The sequence below is a fragment of the Numenius arquata genome, chromosome 9 (assembly GCF_964106895.1).
Source record: "Numenius arquata chromosome 9, bNumArq3.hap1.1, whole genome shotgun sequence".
In the NCBI taxonomy this organism is placed as follows: domain Eukaryota; kingdom Metazoa; phylum Chordata; class Aves; order Charadriiformes; family Scolopacidae; genus Numenius; species Numenius arquata.
This window is the reverse complement of record NC_133584.1, coordinates 29531535-29549198: the sequence shown is the minus strand read 5'-3', so window position 1 is coordinate 29549198 and position 17664 is coordinate 29531535. Positions and strand designations below refer to the sequence as shown.

The window sequence follows — 17664 nt, the reverse complement described above, 5'->3', positions numbered from 1 at the left end:
CCTGCCCAGATGGGTCCAGGCTTTTGCAGCTACGAACAGAAGTGAGTTTCCCCCTTGAAGGTGTGACTCGAGACAGATTCTTCCATGGAGCAGACAGCTGGGGCAGCAGATGGTGTGAGAGATCAGACGTTAACATGGGGAGTCTTGAGACAGAATCAGCTATCTTGATCCTGCTGGCAGATGGATGAGGTGGAAGGTGGTTTTCAGGTTAGATTCTTGTCTGGGCTGTTCTCCTTCTGGACAGCTTGGATCTGATTTGGAAAACGAGACAAAATGTGTCAGAGCTATAGTCAAGGAGAGGTGTGGTCCCCTAGGTTTGGTGTCCTGGCGCTTGAATCCAGCCAGAGCTGGAAGGACAAGGGATTAATGTCTCTTTAGCCAGAGCACATAAATTTCTGTGCATTTACTCCTATTCTCCTAGTCCTGACACTTGAGATGGTCTCAAGAACTTCATGAGATGTGAGACCAACTGTTTGAGATGCTCTCAGAACTGCATGAGATGCTCTCAAGAACAGTGAAGGGCCAGTGTCCCTGCTGCCAGGCATGGATATTGCTTTGAACTCAGCACAACATCACCTCTGTACCAGCCAGGATCTGGACTGAAGCATTTAAGTGGGGAAGAGCTGAAATAAAGATTAATGCAGTCCAAGTTTTGCGGGCTGAGAGCCCGACCAGGGACAGCTCCGTGCAGCAGGTGCTCCCAAGGCCTGGGAGAAGCCAGGAGAGTACTGGGACCAGGGCAGAGAGCATGCGTGGCTGCCCATGAACCCCCCCCACCGACAGCTTCCCTGCACCCTGCTTCCCCCAGCTGCCCCCAGTACCTTATGGACCCAGCCAGGAGGGGGTTGAAGGCGTAGAGCCAGTCATGCATGTCCTTGTCACTGCTTGCCTGCAGCAGGATGCCCCGGTGCTCCGTGCACACCGCAAATGTGTTCGGGGTCTGCTGGGGGAGAGCCAGGGCTGAGTCCCTCACCCAAAGGGTTGCACGGGACGGGGCTGGCTCTGGGTGCCCTACCTTGAGCATGGCCTGCTGGTCCTCACTGTATTCCACCTGGGCCTTAGAGAGGTTGAGTATGGCCCTCTCGACCGCATCCTTGTCTGAGTTGTAGATGTAGACATATGGACGCCGGACCACCACAAAGCGCTTCACCCACCCATTGGTGTGGGGCTCCAGGAAGTGCAAGTAGCCCTTTTTGGAGATGATGGGGCTGCAGAAGGGACCGAGATCAGGGTGGGACACAGACTGCAAGGAAGTAGCAAGGGTAGGGTGCATCTCCCCCAGCCCCAAGGTGCTCCCCTCGCTGGCTGCCTCAGCCACTCCTACCTGACCCGGATCTCCTGGATGTCGGGCACCAGCAAACGCTGGGGCTCCTTCTCCTCCTCAGGCTGGCAGGCCGGGGACTTCTTCTGCTCTCCTTCTACTGCTGGCTCCAGGTCAGGGCTCTCTGCCCTGGAGGAGACCTGGGGGGGTCTGGAGAGGGAGGAGAGACTGGAGTGTAGGAAGAGTGACAGCTGGGGAACACCCATTGACCAGGACCACATCCCAGTGGTACAGCTGCCCCGCTTGGTGGATGCTGGGGCATCACCTGAAACTCCTGGCCACTTCTTACCTGACCTCCATGGCATTGTAGCGTCCTTCCACCAGCGATGGGCAGGTTGAGGAAGGGGTGAGAGTGGTCACCCCAAGAGCTGGCATGGAGGGGTCCCTCATCAGGGTCACAGACATTTCAGACAGCTGTGGAGGAGCAGAGGTGTGGACTTGAGTTTCCACTTGAAGCTGCGCACAGGCAAAGGACCAGGCGCATGCTCATATGGGGAGAGGCAAGACCTCTGGCCAGTGGAGTCCTCCTGGCACAGTCCCCAGAGCCACCAGCTCTGGGAACACCAGGGTGAGCAGAGGGAGCAGGGACCACTTGCACCATGGTGCCGATTTAGCCCCTGCCCAGCCAGTTTCCCCCTGGCCACACATCCCTCCCGGCCTCTGCCAGCCTGGCAGAGCCCAGAGCAGCAGCAGCGGTACCTTGCTCTCGCTGGCACTAATGCAGACGTGGCTGTGGCTGTACTCCCTGTTGAAGGTGTGCGTGAGCAGGCGCAAGCACTGTGGAGAGAGGAGGACAGTGGGGCAGGAGGCACCTTCCTCTACCCTCTTCCTCCCACTCCTCTTGGGCTTTCTCCTGCCACAACCCCCTGCCGCCCTGTGGGAGCCGCTTCCCGGCTTCATCCCCGTGAGCTGGAGGATGGTACCTTCACGGCCAGCTCCTTCTGCCGCTCACTGGGGGTCTCGGGGAGAGAGCTGCGGCCCTCAGGGGGCCCATCGACAGAGAGTGGAGAGGAGACGCAGGATGTGCTTCGGGACTCAGAGTCCTCACTGGAGCAGGGGGACAGGGTCTCCAGGCCTAGGCGCTGTGTCGTCTCCAGCTTCTCACGCAGGAGCAGGTAGTGCCTTGTCTTCTCCACCTGGGCACAGGCAGACAGGCTCAAAGTGGGCCCTTCCCCCTGCTAGCATCCTTTTGGGGAATGGCTTCCCAGGTCCCATTAACCCCACCCACTCATTAGCTTTGGGTCTGCTGGGACCCGTCTAGCAGTGATGCAACAAGAAAGCACCAGTGACACAGCCCCACTCCTGCCTCCTCCTGAAACTGGGAGGGCTGAAACACCTGGGGTGGGGAATCCACCGGCACTGCCAGGGTGAGGGGCTGAGCTGCCAATTGCACCATCTTGGCCTGTTTCTAGGCCAGACTCTTACTTCTTGCAAGAGGCTGAGTTTCTCCAGCTCCCACTGATGGTCGAGGATGAGGCTGTCACTGCGGGGCCGCCAGCCAGCCAGGTTCTCCTCTCCCCGCACATAGGCTACGGAGGTGTCCAGGACACGCCGGCGCCGTCTCTGCATGCCTGCGGGGACAGACACACAGCTAGGGGGACAGACACACGGCCATGACCCTGACCGCCATGCCGTGTCTCCTGGTCTCATGGTGAACCATCCAAGCAGAGGCACGGCACCCACCTGGGCTGCCAGTGTCGGCCACACGGCAGAGGCTGAGCTCATAGACTCCTGTCACACGATTGCTGCAAGCAAAGGAAGACAAGGCATTACCAGCTTTGCCCCATCTCCATGCCCTGGTTATTTTGTCCAGGCTGCTGGGATGCCCCAGGAGGGCTCCAGTCCCTGGGACTCTCCTCCCCCAGAAAGGCAGGAGCATCCTGGTACCTCTCAGAAGCTCGCAGGCTGCCACTGCCAAAAAGGTTGCGGATGGAGCGGGAGGCAGGAAGCTTGGCGTCCCGAGAGTAGAAAACCATGCAGAAGTCTTTGGTGATGACAGCAGGCTGAGTGCAGTTCTCCATCTGCAGCAGGGCAGGGGGAGAGGCATCAAGGTGGCTGTGGCTTGGCAGCCCAGCGGGTCTCTCCCACCCTGGGTGCCCAGCAGTTTCCACTCCCGGGGTCCCATAGGGCCCCCAAGCACCAAGTTGAATCCTGCACCCCATTAGTATCGGTGCCAGCTAAGGAGGGGTTCACACTGGCTGCACCCCAAGGGTGGGGCAAATACCAGACTTTGTTGGCGCTATAATTGCCCCAACTAAATTCCTTGCCTCGATGTAGGCGGAAAGGGTGATGTAGATTTTCTCCCGGTATGGGGTGACACGGTTGAGCAGCAGCGAGTTGTGCATGGAGCTATCCCACGCTGTCTCAAACTGGTAGAAAGTCCTGCCGAAAAAAATAGCACAGCCAGTAAAATAACCTTCCCCCAGACTCCAGGCAGGAGAGCAAGGAGATGCCATCGTCCCTCCCCCACAGCGCTGCAGCAGGCCTGCAAAGACACACAGACATGCACGCGCTGGGGGGACAGATGGGGACAGCCACTCCAGAGGACGCAGGCTCAAGGCAAAGGGGGACAAGGCGTGGTGGGACGGGGACGCGGCGCCCTTGAAACGGCCGATGGACTGGGTTTTGGGGAGAAGGGACTGAGGGAGGAGTGGGAGCTTAGCTGGGGTGCAGGCAAGGCAGGGCAGGCTGGGAAGGCAAAGGAGGGCAAAGGAGGGTGTGTGCCCCACCCCCATGCTCAGAGTGGGGGGCTGCCACCCCTAGCATGCCTGGACCAGGTCCTGGCAGGGTGGCTGTTGCGTTCAGGTGACGATGGCCAGAAGGGAAAAGAGGAAAGATGCTCAGCACTGGGGGGTTGCTGCCATTCCGCCCCTGGGAGAGCAGCACCCCGCTGCCAGCCAGGCACCCTTCCCCAGGGCTGCCCCTGTCTGCCAGCCCTGAGCCCCAGAGGGACACGGGAACCATGATTTGGTGGCTGGCCCCCATCAGGCTGTCTACCCTGGCTCGCTCTTTGCCTTGATCACCACCCGCATCATTCCCACCAGGCTGCCTCGCTCCCCTTGCTGTGTTTTCCATGGCTCCCAGGCTGGGAAAAGGAATGGGGGACACCCAACCCCAGTCAACCAGTGCCTATGGGGTCCTGTAGAGGATGGCGGAGTCACCCAGAGCAAGAGCAGCAACTGGGTTCTTCGGGTCAAGCAACTGAGAGTGGGGGAATCAGGAGGCGGCTCCGGTTTGAGAGCATGGGGGATCCCCATGTGCTGCTCCTGGGCTCCCTCCTGGGCCACCCTTGGGGTTATGGAACACCCACTCCCCAGAGCCACCCAGAACTGCCACAGTCCCAGCTCCCGCCTGAGCATCCTCAGGAAGCCGTGCCTCAGTGATGTCTCAACAAGACAGCTTCAGCATGTCCCCAAAGCAACATCCAGGTGCCTGAGAGGCTCTTTTAATGACAGCCAGGGTGGCTGGAGGGAGCGGGGAGAGGCTCTTGGCTGCGATTGCCCCCACGTTGGAAGAAGAGGGAGAGCGACGCTTTCAGAAGGTGTATAAAATATGTAAAAAAAACCTGCGAGAGACAGCCAAGGCGAAGGATCACTTTGCAGACACAGGTTGCTTGAAAAGAATGCTCCCCAGGGAGGAGGAGGAGAAGAGGAGCCTCAGGGGAAGGGGGAAAGAGCAAAAAGCAAAGGGAGGAGGGGCAAAGGAGAGAGAGAGAAAAGCAGGAAGGACCAGACCGAGCGGGTGCGCGTGAAATACCTAGTGTCATTTCCGAATGAAATGCTATAAGTGGAAGGCGACCCAAGGACAAACACACACACGTACACACACAGAAAGACGACAGGTCAGAAAGCGTCATCCGTACGGGGCTGGCACAGGAGCGGGGCCACGAAGAAGGGCAGCCCCTCTCAAGGGGACCCGCCCCAGATCAGCACCACTGGCTAAAGGAGCTCCTGCCTTCCTGGACCCCGAATCAGAGCCCAGAAGCAGCTCAGTGAGGGCAGGCAGAGGTTTACCTGCTTGGGTGAAAACCCTCTGCCTCCCACTTTCCTCGCAGTCCAGAAGCTGGGAAGCGAGTACACTTGTGTTCCCCATTCCCTTAACTCTGCCCTTGCTGCTATCCCAGGGCAAGGAGCTCCCAACTCAGCACAGCCCCCCAGGAAGGCGACTGTCAGGGGAAGGACCAGCCACCCCAGTGCCATCCACACAGCAGGAGATGATTTCTTAGCCTGTCCCCTGGTCCACAGGGAGAGAATCACTGTGCCAAGAGTCCACGGGAAATGCCAGTGCAAGCCCCTGTCTCCTGGAGCGGGAGGCTGGATCCATGCTGGATCTGTCCCCCTGCACCCCGGGGTGGGACAGGGTGCCACTGTAGTGACAGCTCTGCCCTTGGGCATCTCTGAGCAGGACCAGCTTCTAGCTGCTGTAGGGAGGATGACCTCCCGGGCACAAAGCTATGGAGCCCTCCAGGACTCAGAAGACCCCACCCCCTGTCTCCCACACACATCCTTCTCTTCTTTTGCTGTGGGGCATGGTAGCAGGACGCCCCCTTGTCTGGAGCTTTGGTGATGCTCCCATCCAGAGGCAGGCGGCAGCATACAGGTCTGGTGGCTCTCACCCATGCACCGCACGCCAGGCTCATCCTGCAGTCTCAGCTGAAGCCTCCCCCACCCATTCCCGTTACACAGGGTTATAACAGTCTGTGCCAAATATGTGTGTATGCACCCACTGCCTGTACTGCACTGTACACCCACTGCACTGTACTGCCTGCGTACAGACACACACTGCCCATACACTGCACGTACACCTGCCGAACTACCGCACACAGGATGGGCAGCTGCTGCACATGCTGCTGCACCACCCAGTCGTGCTGCCATTGTCACTGGGCAAGGGCTGGAAGTGCCCCGAAGCCCATGCCATGGTCCACACCAGCCCTGCAGCTACTCAAAGCAGCACTGGGGCCAAGCAGGAGCTGGGGTGGAAGGTGATGGGGGTTGGCGGCACGGTCAGCGCCAGATGCCAAAGAGATGGGAAAGCAGCAAAGTCAAAAAGCAAGAAGAAAACCCAAATCAGGTGATGGGGACGCAGGCGTGCGAGGGGGAGCAGCAGCCAGCGAGAGTGCGGCCCAAACGAACAGTAAAAGAGACTGAGTGAGCAAGAGGTGCCAGGGTGGGAGGAAGGAGGGATGGGGCCTGTGGAGGGATGGGGGCTGGATGTCCCAGTGCTGCCTCCGACAGGAGTGAACGTGCCGAAGTGAGGGGGGAGAAAGAAAGAAGGAAGAGAAGAAGGGGGGGGGAGGGTGGAGAAAAAGCCAATGGAAACAAATAATACCTAGGCATATCCGAATCAAGAAACTGCCTGCGAAAACACAAAACAATCACATGGTTAGTGTGGGCTCGGATGGGTGGCAGCAGCAGAGAAAAGCGAGGGGGGACCCTGGGCACTGCCCCCCATGCCACCTCCCTGGGCAGGAATGGATGGGTGCTGGGGAGGGAGCCGTACTGCTCCCCTGGTCTCCTAAGCAGCTGTGGGGAACTGGGGAGGCTGGGGAGGCGAGCCAGAGGTGTTCTGGGCCATGGAGGCTGCATGGCATAAGGCAGCGAAGCAGGGAGCGCAAGCAGCCGGGGAGGAAGGTGAAGCGGGCCCTGGCTCTGCCCACTGCCCTCCCTCTGCCCATCCTTGCAGGCTGCTGGGGATGAAGCATGTGCGCCTGTATGTGGGATGGAAGCTGGGGGGGGGGCTGCAGTGAGTGCACCTCGGCATCCCGCGGGGAACCAGCTGCCCTCTCCTCTCCCTGCCTGGCCCTGGGCAGGTTCATCAGGGTCAGGCAGCAATTCACAGTATGAATACAGCATGCACACTGGCCAGCAGCCCTGGTTTGGGGCTGGCCCTGAGGCACAGACCCTTGGTGCAGACAGGTGAGGTGGGCTCTTGCAAAACCTGAGCCCCTGTCTCCCTGCTCCTCTCGATGCCCTGAGCATCCGCCCAGCCTGAGCTGTGTCCCCTTGCCCTGCAGGACCTGCGGGGAGAAGACAGGAGCAGGAGGCATGTCCGCCCCTGCCAGGCTATGCTAGAGATGCTGAAGATCTATCTGATCTGGCTGCACCTGGGACCAACCGGCCAGATCAGGAGCTGATATAAAACTATGCAGCCTCAGTAGCCCGTGGGTGCCACAGCCACCCAGGTCCCAGCAGTCCAGCAAAAAGCACCGCATCTCTGCCAGGCCAAGCCCTCCTTGCCCAGCTGTCCCCACCTGACCTTGCCCTGTTGTCCCAGAAGTCTCCTGGTCCGACACTCACACACATACCCGACCCCGTGGTTCAGCTCTGCTGCCCAGGTACCGCGTGCCTGTTGCTCCACCATGCCCAGGAGGTGCCTCGGGAGCACTGCAGGGTGGCACCTCCTGTCCAGACCCCCGTCATCCCCCCTGAAAACGTGCTGCCTTGGGACAGGCCACCTTGCGCCAGTGGTGACCCCAAACAAAATGAGGGGAAAAGTGGTCCCCATTGGGATACTCCTACACCAGCAACCACCACGCACACAGCTCAGGACTTGTCCTGCTGCTCCCACTGCTGCCAACAACCATCCTCGTCTTGTTGCAGCTGTCCACATGCACACATTCTGGCCAGGGACCCCCCACCAGCCCCAGGAGTTTCGTCAGCAGCCCTGGTGCAGAGGCAAGCTCTGCCCTCCGCACCCACTGCCCCCCCTTGAAACAGCAGCATCCAGCCAGGGAGATCTCAGAGAGAAAAAACCTTCAGTCCTGCTGCTCCCATACCCCTGCCAAACCCATGGCAGGGACACAGACTCCCGGGACAAGCGTGAAGAGGCAGGCATCATCAAGGTCACTCAGCAGTGATGGGGAATGGCTTTCCTGCATCACCCCGGCACAGATGGGGACTGGCCATGGCACCAAGCGACCTTTCCAGTGAGTTTGCTGGGACACAGGACAAATAGCCCTTCATGGCAGGTCACTTCCAGCCATGGGGTTGGTACATCCTCCTGGCACCGGCACTGACCAGCTGTCTACACCACGAGGTCACAGCCACAACTGGAGAGCAGAACACCCACGCAAATTCCCTGGAGTGCCAAAGTCCAGCATGAAGAGGCCTCCGGGAGCAGGAGGAAGGAGGCTGGCGGCTCTGCACCTTGCGACCCTCTGTAGCTCCAGAAAAGTTCCCCCCCCAGGCAGCAACGGGTCAGGACCCTGCGGAGGGCCAAGAGCCCCGCCAGGGGAGAGAGGGGCTCCCCATGTCCCCCCCACAGCCCTCACCATAGTGAGGGAAGAGTAAGAGAAGAAATGGCACGCACCGGTCATCCTGGGAGGGGTGGATGTACCCAGAGGAGAGGATGTTCAAGGACAGGATGTTTGGGTCGATGAGAGACTCATCTGCTTCTGGGGTGTTCCGGATCCGACCTGCAAGCACAGCACAGGGACACAGCTCAGGCAACAGGTGGTGGCCCAGTGAGGGTCCCCGCGAGGGGCAGGGGCAGCCCGCCTTGCCTGCAGCCCCCAGCAGCCCTCTTGTCACAGGCAGCAGCTGCCCTGGCACTTGGCCACTCAGTGCCAGAGGTCCTGGTCCAGCTCCTGGATGTGGTGTCCAGGACTGAGGCATCCTGCCCACGCAGTGTCCCAGTGTCACCTGCCAGGCAGCTGCTGCTTTGCTATGGCAGGGTGGGAGGGGAGACGAGGCATAAAGCCCTGCATGGGAATGTGGGCGAGAAAAAGCCCAGGAGGATGCCTGGGAGCTCGGCAGGCTGGGGGGTCCTCAGCTTACCCACAACCAGCTCCCGCACTTCCTTCCAGCGGATGAGGCTGCCCGTTTCATGCACCAAGGTGACAGTGATTCTCCTCTGGATGCCCTGAGACCCACAAGGCCAGAGAGAAGGGGCAATGTTTAACACAGCTCCTGTCAGGAGCCAGAGTCAGGACGGCATCTCAGGAAGGGAGTACCTGGTGGAGGAGAAAGGTCCCATGGCATGGCATGCCTCCACGGTGGTCCACGACGGCAGGGATGTAGCTGGAAGAGAGGACCATGGTGTGACACAGAGCCCTGTCAGCCTGCCCACAGGTGCCAAGCACTGGGCAAATCACCGCGCTGCTTCCCTCTCCTTCCCACTTCCCTTTCCGGCAGGACTTACTCGCCATTGGCCTCCAGCTCACAGATCTCGAAGAAGACCATCAGGTCGTACTTGCACTGGCATGGGCCAGGGCTGGGCCGAGTCATGGTGCTCAGCTTCGTGGCAGGCACTGCAGCAGGTTGGAAAGTCAGCTTAAAGGATGAGCTTGCCACTGACATTTGGAGTGAGACACATGCCGGTAGGCAGGGTAAAGGCAGAGGGAGGGACCACAGAGAGACACATCGAGGTGGCAGCAAGGCATAGAGGGGGACAGCCCCATCCCAGAGACCTCGCTGACTACCAGTGTGCCTTCTCCCATGCCAAAAATGGCGCACTTAGGGTGTCAAGTTGATGCAGCCAGCCTCACCCATCCCTGAGATCACAGAATCATATAATAATTTGGGTGGGAAGGGACCTTTAAATATCATCTAGCCCAATCCCCCTGCAATGAGCGGGGACATCTTGCTCAGAGCCCTGTCGAACCTGACCTGGAATGTTTCCAGGGATAGGGGATCCACCACCTCTGGGCAACCTGGGCCAGTGTCTCACCATCCTCAGCGTAAAAAATTTCTTTCTTATATCTAGTCTAAATCTCCCCTCTTTTAGTTTAAACCCCTTGTCCTATCACAACAGGTCCGGCTAAAAGGTTTCTCCCCATCTTTACTGTAGGTGCCCTTTAAGTACTAAAAGGCTGCAATATGGTCTCCCCGGAGCCTTCTCTTCTCCAGGCTGAACCCCCACAACTCTCTCAGCCTGTCCTCACAGCAGAGGGGCTCCAGCCCTCCCAGCATCTCCGTGGCCTCCTCTGGCCCTGCTCCAACAGCTCCATGTCCTTCTGCTGTTGGTGGCCCCAGAGCTGGAGGCAGCACTGGGGGGGGTGTCTCCCCAGAGCAGAGCAAAGGGGCAGAATCCCCTCCTTGCCATGCTGGCCACGCTGCTGGGGATGCAGGCCAGGGTGCAGGAGGCTTTTTGGGCTGCCAGCGCACATTGCTGAGTCATGTGCAGCTTTTCACCAGTACCCCCAAGCCCTTCTCCGCAGATGATCTGGGATGCACACCCTAAGCCCACAGCCCCAGCACACACACATCCCAAGCCATGCAGCACTGTTCCAGGGACACCTGGGGCCAGCTGCTTGGGGCCAGCTGGAAGGAGGCTCCCCCAGTGCTGCTGCAGGGACTGCACAGCAAACCAGGGCGCTTAGCCAAACCCCAACAACTTGGGTCTTAGTGGCCAGAGTGGACCCTGCAGCCCCTGCGGGATGACAGGGCTGGGTGGCCATTTGAGTCATCCAGGGTGGGCAGCCTCCTCCCCACTGCTCTGCAGGAGGCAAGGAGGGGGTTTTGCATCAGCCGGGTGCTGCAGGAATGGGTGCCAAGGGCTTTCAGGTGCTCTGGCCCACAGTACATTTTGTGGTGCCCCTGGGGTCCTAACTGGTCCTCCTGGGGAAGGGGACACTGTACCCAGCACAAGGACCACAGGCAAGCAGAGAAGCAGGAGGCCCACGTTCCCTACCTGGTTTGGAGAGTGGCATCACACGGGGAAAGTGGCGTCGGGACGGCCTCAGTGGGCTGCAGAGAGAACCACCTTAGTTCAAGCATCCACAGGGATACCCAAACCCGGCCAATCCCATATACACCCCAGGGCCACCCCCTCCCACCACCTGTCCCTTCTTTCTCTGGGTCCCCACGAAGCTGGATATACTGGGCGCCCCCATGGCACCCAGGGGCCAGGGGTGGCTTAGAGTGTGCCCACCTCAGGACATCTTTGCAGAGGGGTGGGAAGGGGTGCTGCTGGTAGTGCCCAAAGACTTCAAATACAATTGGCTGGCTCTTGATGTATTCAATGAAGGACTTGGTCACCTCCACGGCAATCTAGAAGAGAAAGAGCCATCAAAGGTGCAATTTAGCTGGGAAAGGGATGCAGCTGGCAACAGCACTAGGGAGATAGAAGGGTACAAGCTTGTCTAGTCCTCTGCATTCCTCATGCATCCCCTTCCCCATGGCCAGGGGACGCTGTCCCCACTGAGACCACTGCCATGAAATCCCAGCCTTTTCAGGTGGAGAGCAGTGGCTTTTGGTCTTTCCCCCACCCATCCACCTTGTCTAAGGTTGGCTTAGCTGGGTGGCTGTGATAAGCTGGAAAAGCGAGGAGGAAGCTGCTCCCCTGGGGAGAAGATCCAGCCAAAGGCCCTGTGGAGACGCCCACCGCCACAGGGGTGAGGGGGTGTGGGCAGAGGAGGGGTACGCACATTCTGGACATGATAGAAGCCCAGTGGTGGCCCCCGTCCCGTGTTCTTCAAGGGCTCTGTCGAAAAGGCCTCGTCATGGCGATGTATGAAGCTGTGGAGGGAGGGAAGGTGGCTCAGGGATGTGCCAGAGCAGGGAGGGGAGAGAGGGTAGGGACCAGGAGAAGGGCCCACTCTCTCTGGGGCTGTCGCCCACACCCTGGGCTGGCACAGGACTTCCCCAAAGCTGATGAGAGCTTTTCCCTGTCTTCTACCAGTGACCAAGTGAGAAGTGCGTGGGCTTATCCCACAGCCCTTGGTTTTGCCTCCCCATCCACAAAGGGCTCAGAGGTGGCAGGGCTCAGGGTCCCCAATGTCCAACACCAGGCCCAAGGCGATGGCCAGACCATGGTGGGAGATGCAGGGCCGGGGGGCACTGGGGCCTCACTTGAACTGGCAGAAGATGTCTGCGTATTCCGCAGAGATGCTGGAGGCTTGCAGGACCGTCACACGGAAAGTGAAGATGCTGCCCAGCTTCAGGTGGTCCAGAGCCGTCTCCAGCGGCCCATCTGGTGCAGGCTTCTCTGGGCTCTCCAGGAGAAGGTCCTCTGGGGTCACTGCAGGAAGGGGAGGGTCTTCAGCAAGGCAGGGGGGGTTACCCCCCTCGGTGTCTGCCAGCAAGCCCACACCGGAGCAGTGGGCTTTCGACACTTGGGCAGGAGCAGGCTCGGGGCCAGGAGCAGGCTGGGTGCTGGGGCAGAGGGCTGCTCCCCAACCACTTGTCAGCACCCTCTCACCTGCGCAGGTGTTGTTGTTGACTTCATCAGCAGAGGGCCCCATGTCGCTGACCTGCCCCTGGCCTTCGACGATGCGCAGCTCCTCCTGGGAGGTCCCCGAGCGAGACATCCCCACAGCCGGGCATGACTCTGACTGGAACTGCACCAGAAGTGGGGCTCAGGGATGCTGATGATCCCCGAGGCAGTCCTGCTTGAAACCTCCACCACTGCCCTGAGCACGGGGATACCTCCAGCTCTCCCTTCCCCGCCCCACAGCAGACCCTCCTTAGGACATGGAGGAGAGCAGGGTGCATTGGTGGGTGCCAGAGGGCTGGGGGCTGCCAGGCAGACCAGGAGCATGGTCCCTTCAGTGTGATGCCTGCACCTCTGGGAGCCTGGTGGTCCCCATGGGGGAGCATCGCCGTGGCAGGTAGCAGTTTGTGGTCCCAGGCACCCACCAAGAGCTGTCCACCACCGTACCTTCTCAAAGTGCTGATCATCAAAGGATATCTTGGCTGTCCCTGACTGCCGCACACCAGAGCCGTAGTCGGGGGCTTCCTCATCCGCTGGAGGAGGCATGGGGGTGAGCTGGGGTGGGGGCTGCAGGGAATGCAAGGGGCACATTTGGGCGGGGGGGGGGGTGTCCCCCTCCTACCTGAGATGGCCTGGACAGCCACGCGCAGGAAGCCCTTCACCTCACCCTTCTCACTGACGATGGCCACGCGGTGGACCAGGGGCACGGGGTAGAGGAGGTTGCTCAGGTAGACGAAGGCCCTGCCAGAGAGGGGGGGACACATACAACACAGGGGGAGAGCGGTCACTGCTCCCACCCGCAGGTCCCCAGGCGCGGGTGGCGCGGCCGGCGGCGGCCGGGATCCCAGGTCACCGCTCACGGCGCTACCGCGGCACTGCAAAGCAAAACTAAAGAGAAGGCAGCCAGGGCCAGCCGAGAGGGGCAGGGAGCGGGCAGCGGGCAGGCAGCATGTGCCGCGGGCAGCACCATGAAGCAGAAGGGGCTCGCATACCTCTCCAGCTGTCACTTCCGTGGCGGGCAGGGAGGGGGCTGCACTGGTGCCACCGTGAAGCTGGGAGGGAAGAGGACCTTCTTTGTGGTGGAGAGCCGGAGGACTAGGGCAGGAAGTGCTGCAACATGACTTGGGGGTGGCTGCAGAGTAACCGTGGGGGAGACAGGGACAAGGCAGGGGGGAAAGGAGGGTGACGAGGGAGGTAGAGGCCAATGGGAGCAAAGGAAGGGAGAGGAGGAGGTCCTGGTTGGAGGCCAGAAGCCTCCAGAGATGAACCTGCTGGGGGGTCCTGGCCCCAGCACTTACTGCTGTGCCACAGGACTACTGGTGGCTGGGGGTGGCCTTTGCCTGGCTGGGAGGGAGGCTGCACAGTGTGGCTGGCAGCGTGTGTCCCCCTGCCACATCCCTTCACACACATGGCTTCAGGGTCCCAGGCTGCCCTGCTCCCCGTATGGCAGGTTGGAGCCTCCCTGCCCTCCTCAGCAGTGTCCAGGTTGCCAATACTGCCATGGTAGGGTGCCACGCTGGGGTTCAAAGCGATGGCCGCACCATGTCTCTGCCAGCACTTCATGCCAGACCACAGGTCCCTGTTTTTCAAGTGTTTTGCCTCTTCTTGCTGCCTTCCTCAACCTCGCTGCCAGCCGGGTCACTGTTCAACGGTCCTCCTGGCACTCTGGCGATGGTGGCACGCCATGCCCTCAGCAGTCACAAGACACCTCCAGAGCCTTTGGCACCAAGCTCCCTGCCAAGTGGTGCGAACTGCCCTTGCCTGCAGGGCAGCACTGTTCCCAGCAAGAGAGGGTGCGGGGTGCCTGGCACCCCTCCCCGGGGTGCACACCAGCGTCTTGATATGCAGTGTCTTCGAGTGTCGTGGGTGCTGGGACTGGCCAGGACACTTCTGCTCTAGGAGGCTCCCATGAGGGTTGCGGCTGACAGTGCTGCTCATGACGTCCCAACCTCGCAAGCGTCTTTGCAGACATCCAATGGCACCCGAAAGTGGCCAGAGGGCTCTTGCAGGAGGGCCCAGCCCCACACTTGCAGCCCGAGCCCCAAAGTCCAGAGGTTCTCCCTGTTCTGGTGACCCCCATTGACCTCCAACCGCTGCTTGAGGCTTTTTCCACCCAAAGCATCTCCAAGGACCCAAGTTGTGGAAGTGAAGGTGATGCCTCATAACCATCTCCTGCTGGGCCCATGTCAACCCATCTCTTCTCAGAGGCCACCAGGGACAAGTGGCTGGACCACGCCAGGACTTCCTGGCAGGACCGCATGCCTGGGGCAGAGCCCTGTGACCACAGGGAGGTCTCAAAAGTGCAGGGATCTGGTGCGCCCACCTGCTCAAAATCACAGGGCAGCTGGTGTTGAAGTCAGGGGGGGGAGAGGGGAGGAAAGAAGGGGAGGGAGGGCAGGGTGGGCAGGGAGGAGGGGGACAAGTGTGTCACTAGAGGAAGGAGGGCAGGGACACTAACCACAAGATTGGTGAGGTGCAAAGATGGCATGCTCAGACCAAAGAAAAGCCTTTCCAAAGGAAGATGAAAGTGAAAGAACCCCAATTTTCGCTAAAGCTTTGGAGAGAGAGAGCCAGCAGCTAAAAAAAGAAAAACCCAAAAAACTGAAAAAAAACAAACCTAAAAGAAAAAAAAAGAAAGGAAGGGAAAAAAAAAATCAAAGACAAGGATCCAATCATAAACCAATCCAAGCACACTTCACAAGAAATGTGGCCAGCAGAGCTGCTGCGCGGGGAGCCAAACCCAGAGCAGACTCAAAAGAAGTCAGAAGGCACTAAGCTCCGGGGAATGTGCCCCTGGCATGGAGCAGGGCCACTGCCGCAGGGCCTTGTTTGGTTTTTTGAGGTGCCCCCAAGAGTTTTGGGGGTTTTTTTGATGTTTTGCTGTTTTGTTTTTGTGGGGTTTTTTTGGTCTTTGTGTTTTGTTTTGTTTTTCTTTTGTTTTTAAATGAGGAAAAAAGAAAAAAAAAAGAAAAAAAGTGGGGAAGAACCCAGCTCTTTCGGTCTGAGGCTGCAGGACTCTTATCCCACCTCTGCCCACTCTGCCTGAGCTGGTTCCCCTCCTCCCCACCTCGCTGCCCACACCCTGCCTGGCAGGGGTAAGCCTGGCTTTAGCACACTGAGGAAGAGGAGCCCCAGCTCCAACCGGGGCAGCCCCAGTGGGGAGAGGTTCACCGTCTTGAGCCCCTCTGGCTCCTGCCTGGGGCAGAGGCTCCGGGACCAGCTCCGGGCACACATTCCCTTAGGAAAACCCCAGAGGTGGGAGTACCTCCTCCCATTTTGGGGATGGGCAGATTGCGACCGGGTTCGGCGGCATAGCCAGTTTTGCAGCAGCTGGTGGGTTTCTCCAGGCTAAGACTGATGGAGCCCAGGGGGCATCCCTGGCCAAAAGGTATGAGAAATCAAAACTCTTGTCCTCGGCTGGAGCTGAGGAGGAGCTGGAGCCTGCAAACTAGGTCCCTGCAACCCCCCTGCAAATCTCCTGTGCCAAGCTGGCAGGGATGTCCCCAAGCCTGGCACTGGGCATAGGCAGCAAGAGAAAATGCTGCTTTTCACAGAGCCCTCCTTTCCCTCCTGCACCTGGCTTGCCCTCAGATTTGTCCCCCCGACACATGGGGAAATCCAAGTCTCCACGTCCAGGGGGGTTCACACTGACCAATGCAGCTGGGACGGCCAAGCCAGTGCCAGAGGCACGCGCAGCTTTGAACTGCCTGCATGTCCCCAGCCAGCAGCACTGTGGGCTCACCCCAAGTCCAGTGGGAGGTGGCCCTTTCTGGGACAGAAATGTGCAGGACCAAGACCCCCATGCAGCTCCCCCAGCTCCTTTGGTGCTGGAGGTGGAGCAGAGCTCCGCTTTTCGGGGGCTACCCCAAAGAGGGACCTGCCTAAAGGGTCTCCAGCGGAGCTAGTGCCATCTGCCTTCCCCCACTATCCCCTACCACTGCTGTGCTCATCACAGGCCTACCTTGGTAGGCACCTCACCGCCCTGCCGGGTGCCCCAGGCTTGGTGGCAATCCCAGCTGACCAGCCACCCCTGCGCCTCCGGGATGCCCACGAGGTGGGAGTCATGTCCGAAAGCAGTTCCCTCATGCGAAAGAGCTAGTTCCTTCCCGGCATGCTCTCCTAAAACCTCACCAACCTTCCTACTAAACTGAACAGGGGGGAGCGGTCGTAAAATGGATCCCGGCCATCACACAGCGGGCACTCCGGAAAGATGTCTTCCTCCAGGTCCTCCGCCTCCTCCTCCTCCTCCTCCTCCTGCCCCTGGTGCTGCTCGTCAGCAGGCTCGGTGATGTCGGAGTCGGGGTTCGAGAAGGTAGGGGAGGGGGTGAGATCAGCCATGCGCTCGCTCATGCATGTGTTGAAAAGAGGAGAGCTGTTGCAGCCAGAGATATCTGAACTAAGGTTAGTACAACAAGATAGAAGACAGGTTAACACCAGCTGTTCCAAAAAGAGAGAGCAAGAATAGGAACTTTGTGCTTTTTTGTTTGGTTGTTTTTTTTCTCAGTTGGATTTTGGGGTAGGTTTTTTTTTCTGCTTAAACCAAGGGACGTCGGGAAATAAAGACCTGCCCGTCTAGTGCATCTCTAAAGTAAGCCACTAACAGCTGTCAGCTATAAAGGGCGGAGAAAAGAGTGACCCAAGGAACTGGTGTAAATGGTGGGGCTTCCCCTTGATGGCTTTGTGGGCAACACAGGGACGGAGCGGGTGGCACGAGGCTCGCCGTCACCCCCGCCGCTGAAGGGAATCTTTCCACATGCCGTGGCACAGGGGGGTGCCTCCACAGCAGGTGCGGTTGGTCAGGCCATGCGGCTTATCCCCCTGCTCCCTCTGCCCACCGGGGCAGACCCCTTCTCCGGGGTGGCCCATCCTTGTCGCCGGCAACGCACCCTTCCAGCCAGCGTGCAGGAAGAGCACGGAGACCCGTGGCACATACCATACAGACAGATGCTCAGACACCAACATGTGCACATGGACACGTGCCCGCCGGGGCAGAGGTCGCGATGGCACAGGCTCTCGGCCTGCTGGAGAGCTGCAGCCCCCTGCCTCCCACCAGCGGCAAGCCAAGAGCCAAGAGCCTCACAGCACTGTGTTACGGCAGGCAGCGGGAGTGTTGCCAGCGGCTCGCAGGTCCCTCAGGGTCCCGGCAGCCAATGCCGAGGACAGCCATCGCAGGCAAGATGGGCCCTGACTGG

At 59.7% G+C, this 17664-nt stretch overlaps 1 protein-coding gene across 17 annotated transcripts in view; it reads right to left on the bottom strand.

Annotated features, from left to right (window-relative positions):
• Nucleotides 1–208: 208 nt before the first annotated feature.
• The window catches only part of KIF1A (kinesin family member 1A), a 33381-nt gene continuing 15925 nt past the window's right edge, over nt 209–17664 (bottom strand). For 4 of the 17 annotated variants that reach the window (XM_074153255.1, XM_074153260.1, XM_074153257.1 and 1 more), the window contains 23 exons: nt 13095–13213; nt 12920–13005; nt 12461–12599; nt 12112–12280; nt 11688–11778; nt 11192–11310; nt 10952–11007; nt 9461–9569; nt 9273–9339; nt 9097–9181; nt 8630–8735; nt 6650–6676; nt 3589–3703; nt 3209–3342; nt 3005–3066; nt 2747–2892; nt 2245–2457; nt 2021–2098; nt 1611–1735; nt 1325–1471; nt 1016–1208; nt 822–940; nt 209–251 (listed from right to left, as the gene is read on the bottom strand). In XM_074153255.1, coding sequence (XP_074009356.1) covers nt 209–251; nt 822–940; nt 1016–1208; nt 1325–1471; nt 1611–1735; nt 2021–2098; nt 2245–2457; nt 2747–2892; nt 3005–3066; nt 3209–3342; nt 3589–3703; nt 6650–6676; nt 8630–8735; nt 9097–9181; nt 9273–9339; nt 9461–9569; nt 10952–11007; nt 11192–11310; nt 11688–11778; nt 12112–12280; nt 12461–12599; nt 12920–13005; nt 13095–13213 — 2548 coding nt within the window. Of the gene's footprint in view, nt 252–821; nt 941–1015; nt 1209–1324; nt 1472–1610; nt 1736–2020; nt 2099–2244; nt 2458–2746; nt 2893–3004; nt 3067–3208; nt 3343–3588; nt 3704–5077; nt 5102–6649; nt 6677–8629; nt 8736–9096; nt 9182–9272; nt 9340–9460; nt 9570–10951; nt 11008–11191; nt 11311–11687; nt 11779–12111; nt 12281–12460; nt 12600–12919; nt 13006–13094; nt 13214–16607; nt 16869–17664 lie in introns of all 17 variants that reach the window. The other 13 variants (XM_074153258.1, XM_074153262.1, XM_074153259.1 and 10 more) reach the window with 6 other exon arrangements.